This window comes from Cynoglossus semilaevis, chromosome Z (assembly GCF_000523025.1).
Source record: "Cynoglossus semilaevis isolate Cse_v1.0 chromosome Z, Cse_v1.0, whole genome shotgun sequence".
Taxonomy (NCBI): domain Eukaryota; kingdom Metazoa; phylum Chordata; class Actinopteri; order Pleuronectiformes; family Cynoglossidae; genus Cynoglossus; species Cynoglossus semilaevis.
Genome location: NC_024328.1, coordinates 20,418,196 through 20,431,974, shown reverse-complemented (window position 1 = coordinate 20,431,974; position 13,779 = coordinate 20,418,196). Strand labels below are relative to the sequence as shown.

The window sequence follows — 13,779 nt, the reverse complement described above, 5'->3', positions numbered from 1 at the left end:
TAATATTGTATATATATGCTTTATTAATCCCTTGGGAAAAGTAAATATATAAGTATTGGAGTAAGTATTGGTCAACATCATACAAGTCACACCATCTATATCCAGCTGTGGTGTACTACAGAGAGAACCTGCAGTTTTCACTTCAGATCAGATCTACCGACATAGGAAACCCAACAAAAATTAGTTAACAAAATTAGTTAAAAACTGTTATGAGGGTGTGACAGGGCAGTGGTGGCTTAATGGTTAAGGAAGAGGACTGGGGTCCAGAAGGTTTCAGGTTCGAGTCCAACAGCTGCCAAGTTACCACTGAGCTATGAGCAAGGCACTGTCTCCACACAGGTCACATTTCATTGAGTGCAGTGGCGTGCTGTGTCACACTGACAAATAATTCACAGAGTGTTAATTACAAAATGTCTCATATTTCCAATAATTCCTCATGGTAACATTGATTAAATGCATAGTGAAAACTATTTATATATATATTTATTGTGATACTTCAAGCTATCAGCATATGGTAGATTTGGCAGACATCTGCAATTGTTTGTTAACTTTGGAGCAAGCGCTAAGGACTGGAGCTAACTCATCCACTTTATTTTTGTCAGATTTATTTATTTGCACTATTGACTTTTTCCAAGTCAGTGACCAAACATGTATGTATTTGCAATTCCATCAAAATGAAATAAATGAATAAAAGAAGAAGATAAAAAGGAAGATCAACAGTAAAGAAAATTGTTGCCTTAACAAGAAAAAACATATACCAAGTCGCTCTGGAGTATAAGTCCCCCCAGCCAGCAAGAGTACCCTCTAGCGGCTGTCAGTGTAATAATAACAAACATGTGAAATTATATATTCTAATATATAAGTTGCAGTTGAGTATAAGTCACAAACCCAGCCAAAGGATGAAAAAAGTGTGACTTTTAGTCCAGAAAAGCGCACTACATGTCCTACCCTGGTCTTTATCTTAGTTTACCAACAATGGTGTTTTTTCAAAAATGTTCCCCACAAGTATAGCTACACAATAACACATTCAATATATGACAAATCAATGACTCAATTATTCTCAGTCCTGGATTGCTCAGCAATTACACATTGCTGGAGTTGACGTGAATGAGCTTTCAGGAGACACACTGGATAAAAAGGCTGAGCGCAAGTGTCTGATAACTAATGCTGAGCTGAGAACCAAAGAGTGACACTGCATTTTCAGAGCAGCCTTTCAGAGTCACTGTACCAGAAAATGTCAAACAACAGCAGACACAATGCAAAATGTGTTTAGTGTTTGTTTCCAGGTAGCTGAGAAGATTTATTGGATTTATGCGAAATGTCGAAATTCGTTTTTTTTTTTAACTTTCACTTGTACTAAAAATGGGCCTTAAGAGTTTGAGAGATATTTTTCTAAACACCGCTAGTGGATCCAAACCAGAGCTGTGGTCAGAGAAGACAGAGGTCCACATGTGTTTTGTGGACTTGGAAAAGGCTTTCGATCGTGTCCCTCGTGGTATCCTGTGGGGGGTGCTTCGAGAGTATGGGGTTGGGGGCCCTCTTTTAAGGGCTGTCCAGTCCCTGTACGATCGGAGTAGGAGCTTGGTTCGCATTGCCGGCAGTAAGTCGGACCTGTTCCCGGTGCATGTGGGACTATGGCAGGGCTGCCCTTTGTCACCGGTTCTGTTCATTATTTTCATGGACAGAATTTCTAGGCGCAGCCAGGTGTCGGGTGGGGTCCAGTTCGGTAGCCACCGGATTTCATCTCTGCTTTTTGCAGATGATGTGGTCTTGTTGGCTTCTTCGAACCAGGACCTGCAGCATGCACTGGGGCGGTTTGCAGTAGAGTGTAACGCAGCTGGGATGAAAATTAGCACCTCTAAGTCCGAGGCCATGGTTCTCGACCGGAAAAAGGTGGTATGCACCCTTTGGGTTGGGGATGAAGTCCTGCCTCAGGTGGAGGAGTTCAAATATCTGGGGGTCTTGTTCACGAGTGAGGGTAGAATTGAGCGTGAGATTGACAGGCGGATCGGTGCTGCGGCCGCAGTAATGCGGTCGCTGTATCGGTCCGTTGTGGTGAAGAAGGAGCTGAGCCGAAAGGCGAAGCTCTCAATTTACCGGTCAATCTACGTTCCTACCCTCACCTATGGTCATGAGTTGTGGGTCATGACCGAAAGAACGAGATCAAGGATTCAAGCGGCTGAAATGAGCTTTCTCCGCAGGGTGGCAGAGCGCTCCCTTAGAGATAGGGTGAGGAGCTCTGTCACGCGGGAGGAGCTCGAAGTAGAGCCGCTGCTCCTCCACATCGAGAGGAGTCAGCTGAGGTGGCTTGGGCATTTACATCGCATGACCCCCGGACGCCTCCCTCGGGAGGTGCTCGGGTGCCGTCCCTCTGGGAAGAGACCTAGGGGAAGACCTAGGACACGCTGGAGCGACTATGTCGCTCGGCTGGCCTGGGAACGCCTTGGGGTCCCCCCAGAAGAGCTAGAGGAAGTGTCGAGGGAGAGGGAAGTCTGGGTGTCCCTGCTCAGACTGTTGCCCCCGCGACCCGGCCCCGGATAAGCGGTTGAAGATGGATGGATGGATGGATGGATGATTTACTACTTAATTACATATGTGCTCGGGACAAGGGAAATCCCCTTGTATAACAAAGTCTTTTAGCCCAATGGCAGAGCATTAATTTGATTTAGAAAAAAATTTAGTTAAACAATGAATCACACTTTAGTTACACCACAGACTTGCATACACACACATATACAAATGGAAATGTAAATATTGCAAACTGCAAATATTTATCCTACTTTTCTTAATTCTACATGTGAAATTTCAGAGAGATGTCACTAAGCAAAATAACTAATTTTAGATAACCAACTATTTGTTCTACAAACTGCCTGAAGTTTAGCTCAATATTACATTATAAATAAAATACATGACATCCCACAAACTTTAAACCTATATATGGAAATTGTGACTACACATGAACCTCAAATAGTTGCACTGTGCTAACTTTGTTGAAATGTCAGCAGGGCAAAACAACCAGCCTCCTGATAACAAGAGCGGTATGAGGGGCAGAAAAACAACCTGTGAAGAGGCTGGGACCTAAAGGACACTGATAACCAAGACACATTCTCTATTTCTGGCTGGTCTTCACATACTCAGACCACAGTCTTTGACACATACTTTGGAAGCATTTAATACACAGTGAGGCCCACACTAAGATAAATGACAGCTAACAGCTAATTAGCTGTCCGAAAACTGCACTTCACAAACATTTACAAAACCTTTTTGTACAAAAAGTCATTTTTTCAAAAATAGGTTTAAGTGAATTGTATTGTGTCATCTGCATATAAGATAAAAAAACAACAAAGCTTTTTGTTATTTCTCAGATAACAGTTGCATAAGAAAAATCCATATTGTGTACATGTAACATAATGAAGAGAAAAGTATTCTTTGGTTTTATTTGATTTTTTGTTTAATTTTTTTTAATTTTTGGTTTTATTTATTGTCTATTTTGTAAATAACAAACTGGTCAAATACAAAAATAGACAAAATTTTTTTGTTAAAATAACTATGCCATCAGCTGTTCAGTACACATGTTAGATTTCAGTGGTTTCCAGTGGTTTTTCACATTTGGTTGGGTCTGCAGCAGGAAAGTGCTGAGACACCAAAAGGCTTTCCTGAGCACACACAGTCACATAGCCCCACACATTCAAAGAGAATTTCCCCAAACTCTCTTCACACCAACTTTCTAGAACACCTCTACTCCCTGGGAACAATGGGAGATCTTCACACAACAATGGGAGATCTCCCAATCTACCTTCTCACAGGGAACCCCGAAGCCATCCATTCCTTTTGATCTACATGACCACCTGTGATTGACTGGACTTCATGGCTCCGTCCACTTCCCTTGTGATAACCCCCCACTGAGCAACAAAAGGTTCTTCCAACACTGCTGAATCATGGAACAAGAGTGTCACCTAGTGGCGACTGCAGGCATCACATGATAACAAGAACAATAATATCATTGGCCACAAATGGCCCAACCTCTTTCCTCCCATTGGTATACCACTTTTAAACACACGCCGGGAAGCCGAAACCACTCCCCAAAAATACGTATAAAAAGCGTAAACCACTGATGACATATGAGAAATATTTTAAAGTACTATATAACTTTGTTGTATGTTCCTTGAATATTTCCCCGGTTTTTATTTCGCTTTATTATTGGACCTGTTTTGCTTGACGTTTGTCAATAAAACAAATCGACCTTCTACCGGCTGCTTCCACTCATTGCCTGAAGACACCTCACACAGCAAGGATCTTTCAACTGCTTTAAACTAGAATTAAGCATGTACTGTAGTTAATTTAAAAACAAATTGAATTTTCCCAGGTTTTTCCAGAGTTTTATTCAGGGTAAGGATTTCATTTAATTTATATGCAAAGACTTCTAGTTCATTTCCACACTCAGCTTTGCTTAGAAATGCTATGCTTATGTATCTAAGAGAGATCAGTTTAAATCTGTCACAATAATCTGTTAATAGCGCTAGCTTTTATTGAGGTTGTGCCTTGTGTTTCTCAGCTAAGTGTTTATATGGTTCCTATGGAGTTCCCTTTTTGTCATAATTATGATCATGATAACAAGAGCATAACATGAGCATAGTTTTCTGAAAATACACTTCGGAAATGTCATAGCTATGAAGAACAAAAAGGCATGAACTCAGTGGTCTGTCTTTATAAAATTATGTAAACCTTATCAGAGCCAATTAGGGGTTTGTTATTTTAGTGGTAAAGAAGACGAGAATTGCAAGATTCTAACACCAATTACACCAAGTTTACAATTGACCAAACTCTTCCTACCAAGGGGAAGTCAAAAGACACAAACTGGTCAAATTTTATTAAGTAAAACAGTTGAGATATCTCTGTTGGGTGTTTTTTTTATTTTTTAGTCAAGCACTTTATCAGATTTTACAACCTTAAAATATAAACATTCTGAAAACAGAGCAAACACCCAACAAACTTGTACGGAAACTTTAAATACTGACACTATATATTTAAAAAACTGAAAAATAGTTCAATTCACATTTGATTTTAGGCCTTAAATAATGCAAAAGTGTACATTGTGAGCTGGAACGAATTAATTGGTTTTTGGTTATTTTTAATGGGGAAAATGCATTCTAGATACAAGCGAATCGACATACAAATGCTGTTGTGGAACAAATTAAACTCGTATCTTGAAGCCCCACATCCTCAACAGCAGTCCTTCAACTTAATTGAAAGATGTTCATTTTTTGCTGTTTCCTAATAACAGTCTGTCGTTCACTTTAATCGTGACATGGCCTTATTGTCTGCTGTCACTGAATCATTCGGAGAACCTAGTCAGTCATGAGAGACAAAGAGGTCACTGTGGTAATGCAGTGACATATGGGTTTGAAAGCAAAGCAAACCAGTTCCCATCCCAAGTACATATACAGCCACTCACTCTTCGAGGTTTCTTATTTTTTACGCCTGTACAACTGAAGGTAAAAAAAAAAAAAAAAAACAGTCTAACAATATACACTCCTGCCCAGCTGATTATTTGTACCCTTCACTTTTTTTAACTGTCTGCTTGAAAGACAAAACTAAGGAATGATAAAGGCCAGAGTGTGTGGAAACATTCAAATCTAAAGTCCCACATTCCTCCTTTCTCTACACACAATTTAGCGTGCATAAACGTCACTCCTGGTCTTACTCCCATGGACATTTCGGTTTACAAGGAGACAAGGTGTAAAGCTATCGGGATTTATTAAACATCAGATCCTCCTCATTCTGTCCAAAAGTCAAGGCATATTTACTGAGCTAACAACGTGAAGGACACTTAAAGGTATCTGCACACGACTGGGTGGGGTGGGTTTGTCTGAGCTACCTCATCCCAGGGGCTGAGTTATGCAAGTCGTATACGTCAGGCTCTTAGATATACAGACCTAGATGTACGTGAAGCATGATCAAATAAGCCTACAGGTGCACAAACATGGAAAAGAGTTGAACTCCTGTAGACTTACTTTGGTGAGACTCAGCACATCAAAGTAAGTGTAGATAACACTTAGCGTGTTCTGTCTAACACAAGCATACACACACACACACTTAACAAGAACAGCTGCATTCCCTCCTAAAAGTCAGGGTCTTCTTTTGAAAGTAAAACCAGCAGTCGAACGGCGATAACGCTATTTGACGACAAGGCAAGAACTAGCAACAATCCTTAACAAGGCAGCAAATAACAGACAAGAAGGGTGGGGGGCGCCACAGAGGGATGAGGTGTTGTTCGGCTCCACACTTAAGGCACAGCTGAGACAGTTACAGGTCTATGTGTAGAATCAAATGACACAGACACGATCTGTCATTGGACAAACACAGACCCTCAGAGACCTAATTAGCATTGTCTTCATTTGACACTAGCGTCATTTCCTGCTGCAGATGATGCAGAGAGGATTAATAAACCGACATTAAAGGAACACGCTGAACCCAATAAGGTGGCCTGTCAGGGTTCCAAAATGTGCTGCCGGTAATCTCCCCGGTGTCACAACACCACTGTGGACATGGTGTACATGTCCAGAGTTGTCCTGAAACCATTCACATCTGCCACATGAAAGGGTCAGAGAAAAAGACTGTGGAGAGATCTCTGAAAGTTACAGCCGCTGTGAAATGAGTTATGACAGGCAAAGGCAAGTCCAGGCAGCAGATACGAGGAACTAACAAGAGGTCCTAAATCTGAGTTGGTGGGTTTTAGTCATCAAAGTACATCAGACTTCTTGTCTGAAGTTTTGTTTCTGTTGTGTTGAAGGGTTTTTCTCATCAATAATCTAAACTCTTTAGTTTAGAACCGAGCAGGTCGGTGAGGGAACTCATTATTTGTGTTTGTTAAATCAAAGGCACTATTCCTGCACTCTTGACCTTCAACAACATAGCTTCTCCACAGTCTCCTAATCCTAGAACTGGCTGTGCAGAGAAAAAAACCCTCTAGTGGAATGGGACTATAAAGCAGCTTGAGGATCATGTTAACATAGAAAAGAATAACTGGGGCATTCAGACTGACAACAGCTGAAAGGACCAGACAAAATAGGCCACATCAAACCAACAGGGAGACAAAATGGAAAGGAGGAAAACCGGACAAAAAAATGCAAGAAAAAAAAAGAACAGATCAACATACAGAACAAGAATCACGCTGGTATCCGGCCAAAAGCACAATGTTTGTGGTTCATTTACCAAATTCCCTCCACGTTCTTCAGAGAGCTGGTGGATTGTGATCGTGGTTTCAGAATGATACTCATGGTCTGAGTTTTCATTTCATACACACCTCATGTGTACACAGCAGACACGCACTCCCATGCACGCATTCACACCCCTCTGGGCCACCTTCTGCCCTCGGTGCTGTGGTGATCCAAGGGCAGCGTCTTCACCTTCAGTAGCGGTGGTGGTGTGTTGAGCTGATTAGGCTCACGCTGTTTTTGACGTCCATCCTTCTCCTCTCCCTCTCTTCCTTTATCTTTCTTATCAGGTGTACTTTCTCTTAGTTTAGTTAAGTACTGCTTCTCCTATTCTTTCTCACTCTTTTGCCTTTTTGCCTTCAGTCCTTGTTTACTTTTACCTGACCGCTGGAAATAAGATCTCCTTTTCCCCCCTCCCTCTTTACCCCTGACTCTTTTGCTCTTTCTTTTTGCCTCCTGACTTTCTAACAACACTAACCTTCTCTCTCTCTCTCTCTCTCTCTTTCTCTCTCTCTCTTCACTTCTTGTTGCAGCTCTGGGCTGCAGACTAAATATGTCTCAAGTGGGAGGGGTTGTTTTGGTTGTAATTCCTTCATGGGTGGGACTTGTTTCCCTAAGAACTCCTGACAAAAGGCTATGGTGTCAGGCATTTAGCTGCCACAGTAACTTCACATCCAACAGCTGACGCAAGACAATTATGTTAGATATGTAATGTATTAACATACCTTTACCATATACTCTTCAGTTTTATATGTACAGCATGTATTATTACTACATTACTACTAGTTATTTTTATTTAATTGGTTTTATTCCGTTCAATTTTTTTATAAAGGCTTAAATAAAACACACAGATCTACAGTTATGTGATGTAAATGGTGCAGTGGTTTTTCTTAGACGAGAGATAAACAAGAGTGTCAGACAGACAGGTGTGTTAGGTGATAAATCAGTCACACATGTGAGTCAGGTTGATTCAGTTGCTTCGCCTGTTAGTTTCAGGCAGATTTTGCTCATTAGCAAAGAATGTCACTGCAGTAAAATTACTTTTGATCCTCAATATAATGCTCAGACACAACATGGCATCTCCTACTGTATGTGGGAAGCAGAGGTGGGTAATAACGAATTACACTTACTGCATTACATTTACTTGAGTAGGTTTTTCGAAATGAAATATTTCTAGGAGTAAATCACTATACTTTTTACTTTTACTGGACTACATTTATGAAGAAAAAACAGTACTCTTACTCCGCTAGATTAGGCTATACTGAGCTTGTTACTCGTTACAGAGATACTGGATAAAGCTTTAGCTATATTCTCTATTCTCTTTAGATCCATGATCCAGTATCTCTACTTTTATTTTGTCAGAGAGTGACTTCTCTCTGGCTCCGTGCGACTGTAACCAATAAAATGTAGCCCTTGCTGCGTAGTCTCGTCACGTGACCTGATTAGTTTAGCGGTCAATATTTTTAAATAAGTTTTTGTTACTTGTGCTGTAATTAAAGCTATTTCGTAAATATTTAATTCTTTATGTACTCTTTTTATTTGATTGATTTTTATTTTTTATTGAAGTACTTTAACATACCTAAAGATTAATTTATTTTACGGTATTTAATTAACTTATTTTGTTTTATTATTTTGTTGAGCGGAGAAAATATTTCCATGCTCTCAATAGTAAGTAAAAGACAACACTGCCATCTAGAGGTTTAACAACAAACCTAACACTCGGTTAAAGAGTGACAGAGAAAAGTGGTCAGAGAATTGATATAGTTATTGATTTTGCTTTTGAAAAGGTTTTCCACGAAATGGGGTCCAGCGTAAGGAACAGATAAAAACACTGAATAGATGCTGTTGTAAATGGCACTTAACTAAGTAGCAGACAGTGAGCACTGATGGCTGGTCCACAGTATTGACTAGAGCCTATGTACATCTATAGGACTACAAACACCTCCAACCATTGATGTCAGTCGAATTTGAATAGTCTCCAGGCACACATGCACACAAATGAATATTTTGCACACTGAGGCACACATGCACCAAAACAGGTTAAATGGCCACAGGTGTACATCGGACGTCAGCGCTAGTTAATTGTCCAAAGGTCACAGAGTACATTTTCATCAGAGAAATTTAGCATAAAAATTTGGCACATCACGGTTTTAAATTCTTCACTGAGAGCTTTAATGGACACAGAGTGCTCTGTTGATTAGTGAGCACTCTGATGTTTAGTGAACAGACATGACCACCTAAACACACCGAAGTTTCGGACGGTGATAGGATGAACCCTTTGTCCTCATAATTAGCTTATTCTAAACTGTATTTAGTAAAAGCACAGAATCTAAAGGCACACGCTTAAAACACACACACACACACACATTCAGACAATTACATACAGGTTCCAGGCAGATGTAACAGCAGAAGTGTACCTTTTACCAAGCTCTAACAAAAGTATTATCAACAAAGCAACAACCATCCCTGCAGTCCAGTATTGTCCCAGTGAAGCTTTTCATCAGCTAATGTTCTGATAAGAGAACACAAAGACATCACACAAACAGGTACCGAACACGTACTAAAAAACAACAACAAATCTTTCCCGTCTAAATCAAACTTTGCAGACAAAGGCTGAATATTATTATTGATGCAACTAAAAAGAAGACAAATTTACACCTAATAAAAACAGATGACAAAATACTTTACGAGAAAAATTCTGAGAACTTGAGGAAAACCAAGCAAAACTGACAAACAGGTCAGTTCCCTGACCAGACTGTTCATACCCTCTCTTGCCACGAGGTTTTATGTCGATGGGATTGTTCATGGCACAGGGGGAGCCGTTAGAACAGGCGTAGCGGTAACGGGCAATCCTCTCCAAAGACAGATATTCTGAGTTCACTGGCAAACTCATTTTTGGTGAGGCTCCTAAAGACTAGCACACATGCACTTGTGTCAGGAGAGCGGGAGAGAGGACTGAGAGAGTGACAAGCCTGATAAAGCTATCTCAGGAGGAAGAAGGGAGGCATGTGAGGAGAGCGGAGGGAAGGGGAGGGTTCAGGCAGGGTGTGACTTAAGTTGGTGAGAGGATGGAGAAAGAAAGAGAGAGAGAGAGAGGGAATGAGAGAGAGATGAGATGATTGACAGATGCAGGGAAGGGCAGGGGAAAGAATTGCAATGCCTATTACTTTGTGTATGTATCACGGGCAAAGTAAGGCCCGGGGGGCAGATGTGGCCCATTCAGCTTTATAATCCACCCAGCCAAAACTTTTCCAATTTAAATAAAGTATTTATATTATCATTATACTTCTGCCTTTTCTCTGCAATACCCATGTTTCCACAATAGGTTCATGACACAGTGTTCCTACACACCAAAAATTAACTAAGTAGCTTAGCTGGCCAGCCTTGGGTCTGTTAAGTGAGTGAGGTAGCTAACGAAAAAGGGACAAGAGAAGGAAATGTAGAGGGCAAGAGGGTTGATATAGGTAAAATGTAAATTGTGACTTGTAGTTACAATACAATAAGAATCGTGTTATTTAGGGCTGTTGTTTTGTTTTAAGTTTAAGTTAAATCAATGTAAAATTCTGTTATTTCTGTAAATGGATGACTAGAACATAATCCATTTCACACTGGGTAAAACAAGGCTCTCACTCCAAATGTCAGTACAGGCCATGGTAGAACCACCTACTAAACAAAGGCAAACAATGAGTCAGACTGAAATACACACAAGTATTGTGCTGCTTTTTGGTAATTAAAAATACAATATAATGTACATTTATTTACTTTGGTCTCTCACTCCAGAACAACATGATGTACATGATGCCATACAAAGTAACTCATTGTTTCACTGAACATTTCCTGCATTTTACTGGTAATGTCTTCAACCTACATATAGATAACATTAACAGATTGTGTATCACAGTGTAAAAATATAGCTAATAAATGTACATGAGGAATTAGCCAGTTGAGAGTTGCGTTTATGTGACTTTGTAATTATGGCAACCAAATGACTCTGGCAGTAGATCAATTTGACATTGAATCAACAATATTAATTACAATATCTGAGAGATTTAGGTTGAACATTATGAAGTTTTCTTTTCTGTAGCACTGACATTTAAATTTAAAACTACATTTGAACAAGATTAATTGTGTTCATCATTGTTCATCATTGTTCACTTACACCAGCAGGGGGAAGTTGAGGAGCACGGTAAAAAAAAAGATAACGAAAATTAGGCCTAACCTAACGCACAATTAAAACACGACATCCCATGCTTTAAAACACAGAGGTCATATTAATGCATCCCATTAGTCATTTTGTAAAAATTGTTTTGTCAACAGCAAAACATTATTAACAGCAGTGTGGAGATCCTTTACTAAAAAAATTCTAAATCATTCCATCTTACATATACGTGCTGTAAACAACTATACCAGCAGGGGACAGTCTGCTACCGCTGCAACAAAAAAAAAATACAGGCCCCTGAGTCTAACAGCCTAACAAACCAGCAGATCAATTGCACAGATACAGAATTGTCAGTAGCTCTGACAGTAGCAGCCAGCATAGAACAACAGCTCCTGGACACAGAGTCACAGATGCATCGACAAACACAGCAGGCGTCCTACACTGAACAGCTGAGAAACACTTCTTGTGTACACTTGCAAAAACCCACACACTAACACACACTAGTAGACTTTAGACACAATCACGACATTTCAAGGTATAACAGTGCAAAAAGCTTTACTGTGTCTTTGGCTCTGTTGTAAAGACAGCCTATAACACAAGCAGCATCTGTTTGCATAGCTGTTGGATTGGTCAGAGACAGTGTCGAGGTGTGACTGTACTCCAGGTGACAATGAAGTCATTCAGTGTCCCTGAGGTACAAGGCCATGAAACCTAAGGAAGCGTATTGCTGCCACACAGAAAAAAAATGGCTCAGTTTCACATTATTACGTGATAAGTTTCACGTTATTACGTGATAAGTCTTACGTTATTTCGTGATAAGTTTCACGTAAATACGTGATGATTGAAAATCCACCTGCGAGGCAAGAATATGACTCGTCTACAAGATTCAATTAAATTTTATGCTTGGTTTAAGGCATGGTGAAATTTTACATTTATTGGGCTCAGTGGATGAGATTTACATTAGTATGCGTACTCTAAGAAGGATTTTAAAACGCATGGGGTTGTACCGAAGAAAGTACGAATCCGACCCTCTTGAGGTAGCATCGTTTCTCATTGATCAACTGGAGGGGCACAGGAGGCTCCATGGATACAAGCTCCACCATCTCAACTGCATCCAAGCTGGGTACGTTGTCACCCAAAGTACAGAGAGGCATTTGTTAAAGTTTCTCAACCCCCATGGTGTTGAACAGAGACAGAAAAATCACCTGATGCAACGCATGTACTTTAACCTTGGGCCTAATTTTACGTGGGATGTTGACTCATACGACAAACTAAAGCCATTTGGAGTGTGTATAAATGGAGCAGTGGATGGCTTTTCTAGACTCATGATATGGCTTCATGCCTATTCAACAAATAACAACCCTAAGATCATCGCTGGGTATTTTATAAACGAAGTTGAGAGGAGAATGGGGACACCGTCCAGAATTTGTGCAGACTTGGGGACAGAAAATGTCACAATGGCAGAAATGCAGAGGTTCTTACGATGGAGTACGGATCGCCGCATCGTTGGCAACTGTTATATCTCTGGGTCCAGTAATCACAACCAACGTATTGAAAGCTGGTGGGCTTTTTTGAGAAGACATCATGCCCAGTACTGGATGAATCGGTTCCAGAAACTGAAAGACAAAGACTGTTTCTCTGGAGATTTCTTGGACAAAGAGCTTGTATTGTTTAGTTGCCTTGCCATCATCCAGGTACATTATGTCAGATGCATGTTTAATCTCGGGTGTGTGTGAGGAAAGAGTCGGGTTGTAGGGGGGCGACATAACTTGAGCTCCTACAGCATTTATGTTGTTTATATCAAGTTTTCACATGATACAACCAAACCTTTAGTTGACCATGTCTGATTTGGTTAAATGGATTGTAACAGGTATGATAATAAAATATTTTTGTATCTCTTGCGACACTATGAAACACTGTCATCTACTGGTCAAAAACTCACACACTTTGTGAATGAACAACAGCCATTTAACCCATGAGAGTGGCATAAACACTTCTCTGAAACTTGTTACAATTCACCATTGTGCATGTTGTTCTCAGCACATTGCTATGGTGCCCTTCTCTGTTCACCATGACAGTGAGGCTACGCAGCCAATAGGCCCTATACAGCTGCTGTCAAAAATCCTATGCATCTAAGTGATAATTCTGACATTTTTGCTTCCAACATAGGAAGAACTGCAGCAAGTTGCACATTTGTGGAATACCCATGTTGTCCGGAAAAGCAGAAACGCAATAGCTCAAAGTGGACGTCCAATTCTCATATGATTCTCATATACACTATCCCTCACCTATTTGGAGGACAAAATCATCTGAAAGAGGTCTCCCGGGAAGCAGTGGAGGTTTGTAAACAAGAATGTCAACAGAGAGGACCTCACCCTTGTGATGAAACAGTATTCAACATGT

General features: G+C 40.4%; 1 protein-coding gene across 7 annotated transcripts in view; it reads right to left on the bottom strand.

Moving 5' to 3' along the window:
- pde4d (phosphodiesterase 4D, cAMP-specific) overlaps positions 1-13,779 on the bottom strand; it is a 209,987-nt gene that overhangs the window by 65,594 nt on the left and 130,614 nt on the right. Inside the window, exon 1 of one of the 7 annotated variants that reach the window (XM_025052979.1) lies at positions 9,983-10,435. The exons of 3 other annotated variants lie outside the window; for them this stretch is intronic. In XM_025052979.1, coding sequence (XP_024908747.1) covers positions 9,983-10,110 — 128 coding nt within the window. In that variant the 5' untranslated portion in view covers positions 10,111-10,435. Of the gene's footprint in view, positions 1-7,215; positions 8,018-9,982; positions 10,436-13,779 lie in introns of those variants that run through there. 3 more of the 7 variants (XM_017043030.2, XM_025052977.1, XM_025052978.1) reach the window with 3 other exon arrangements.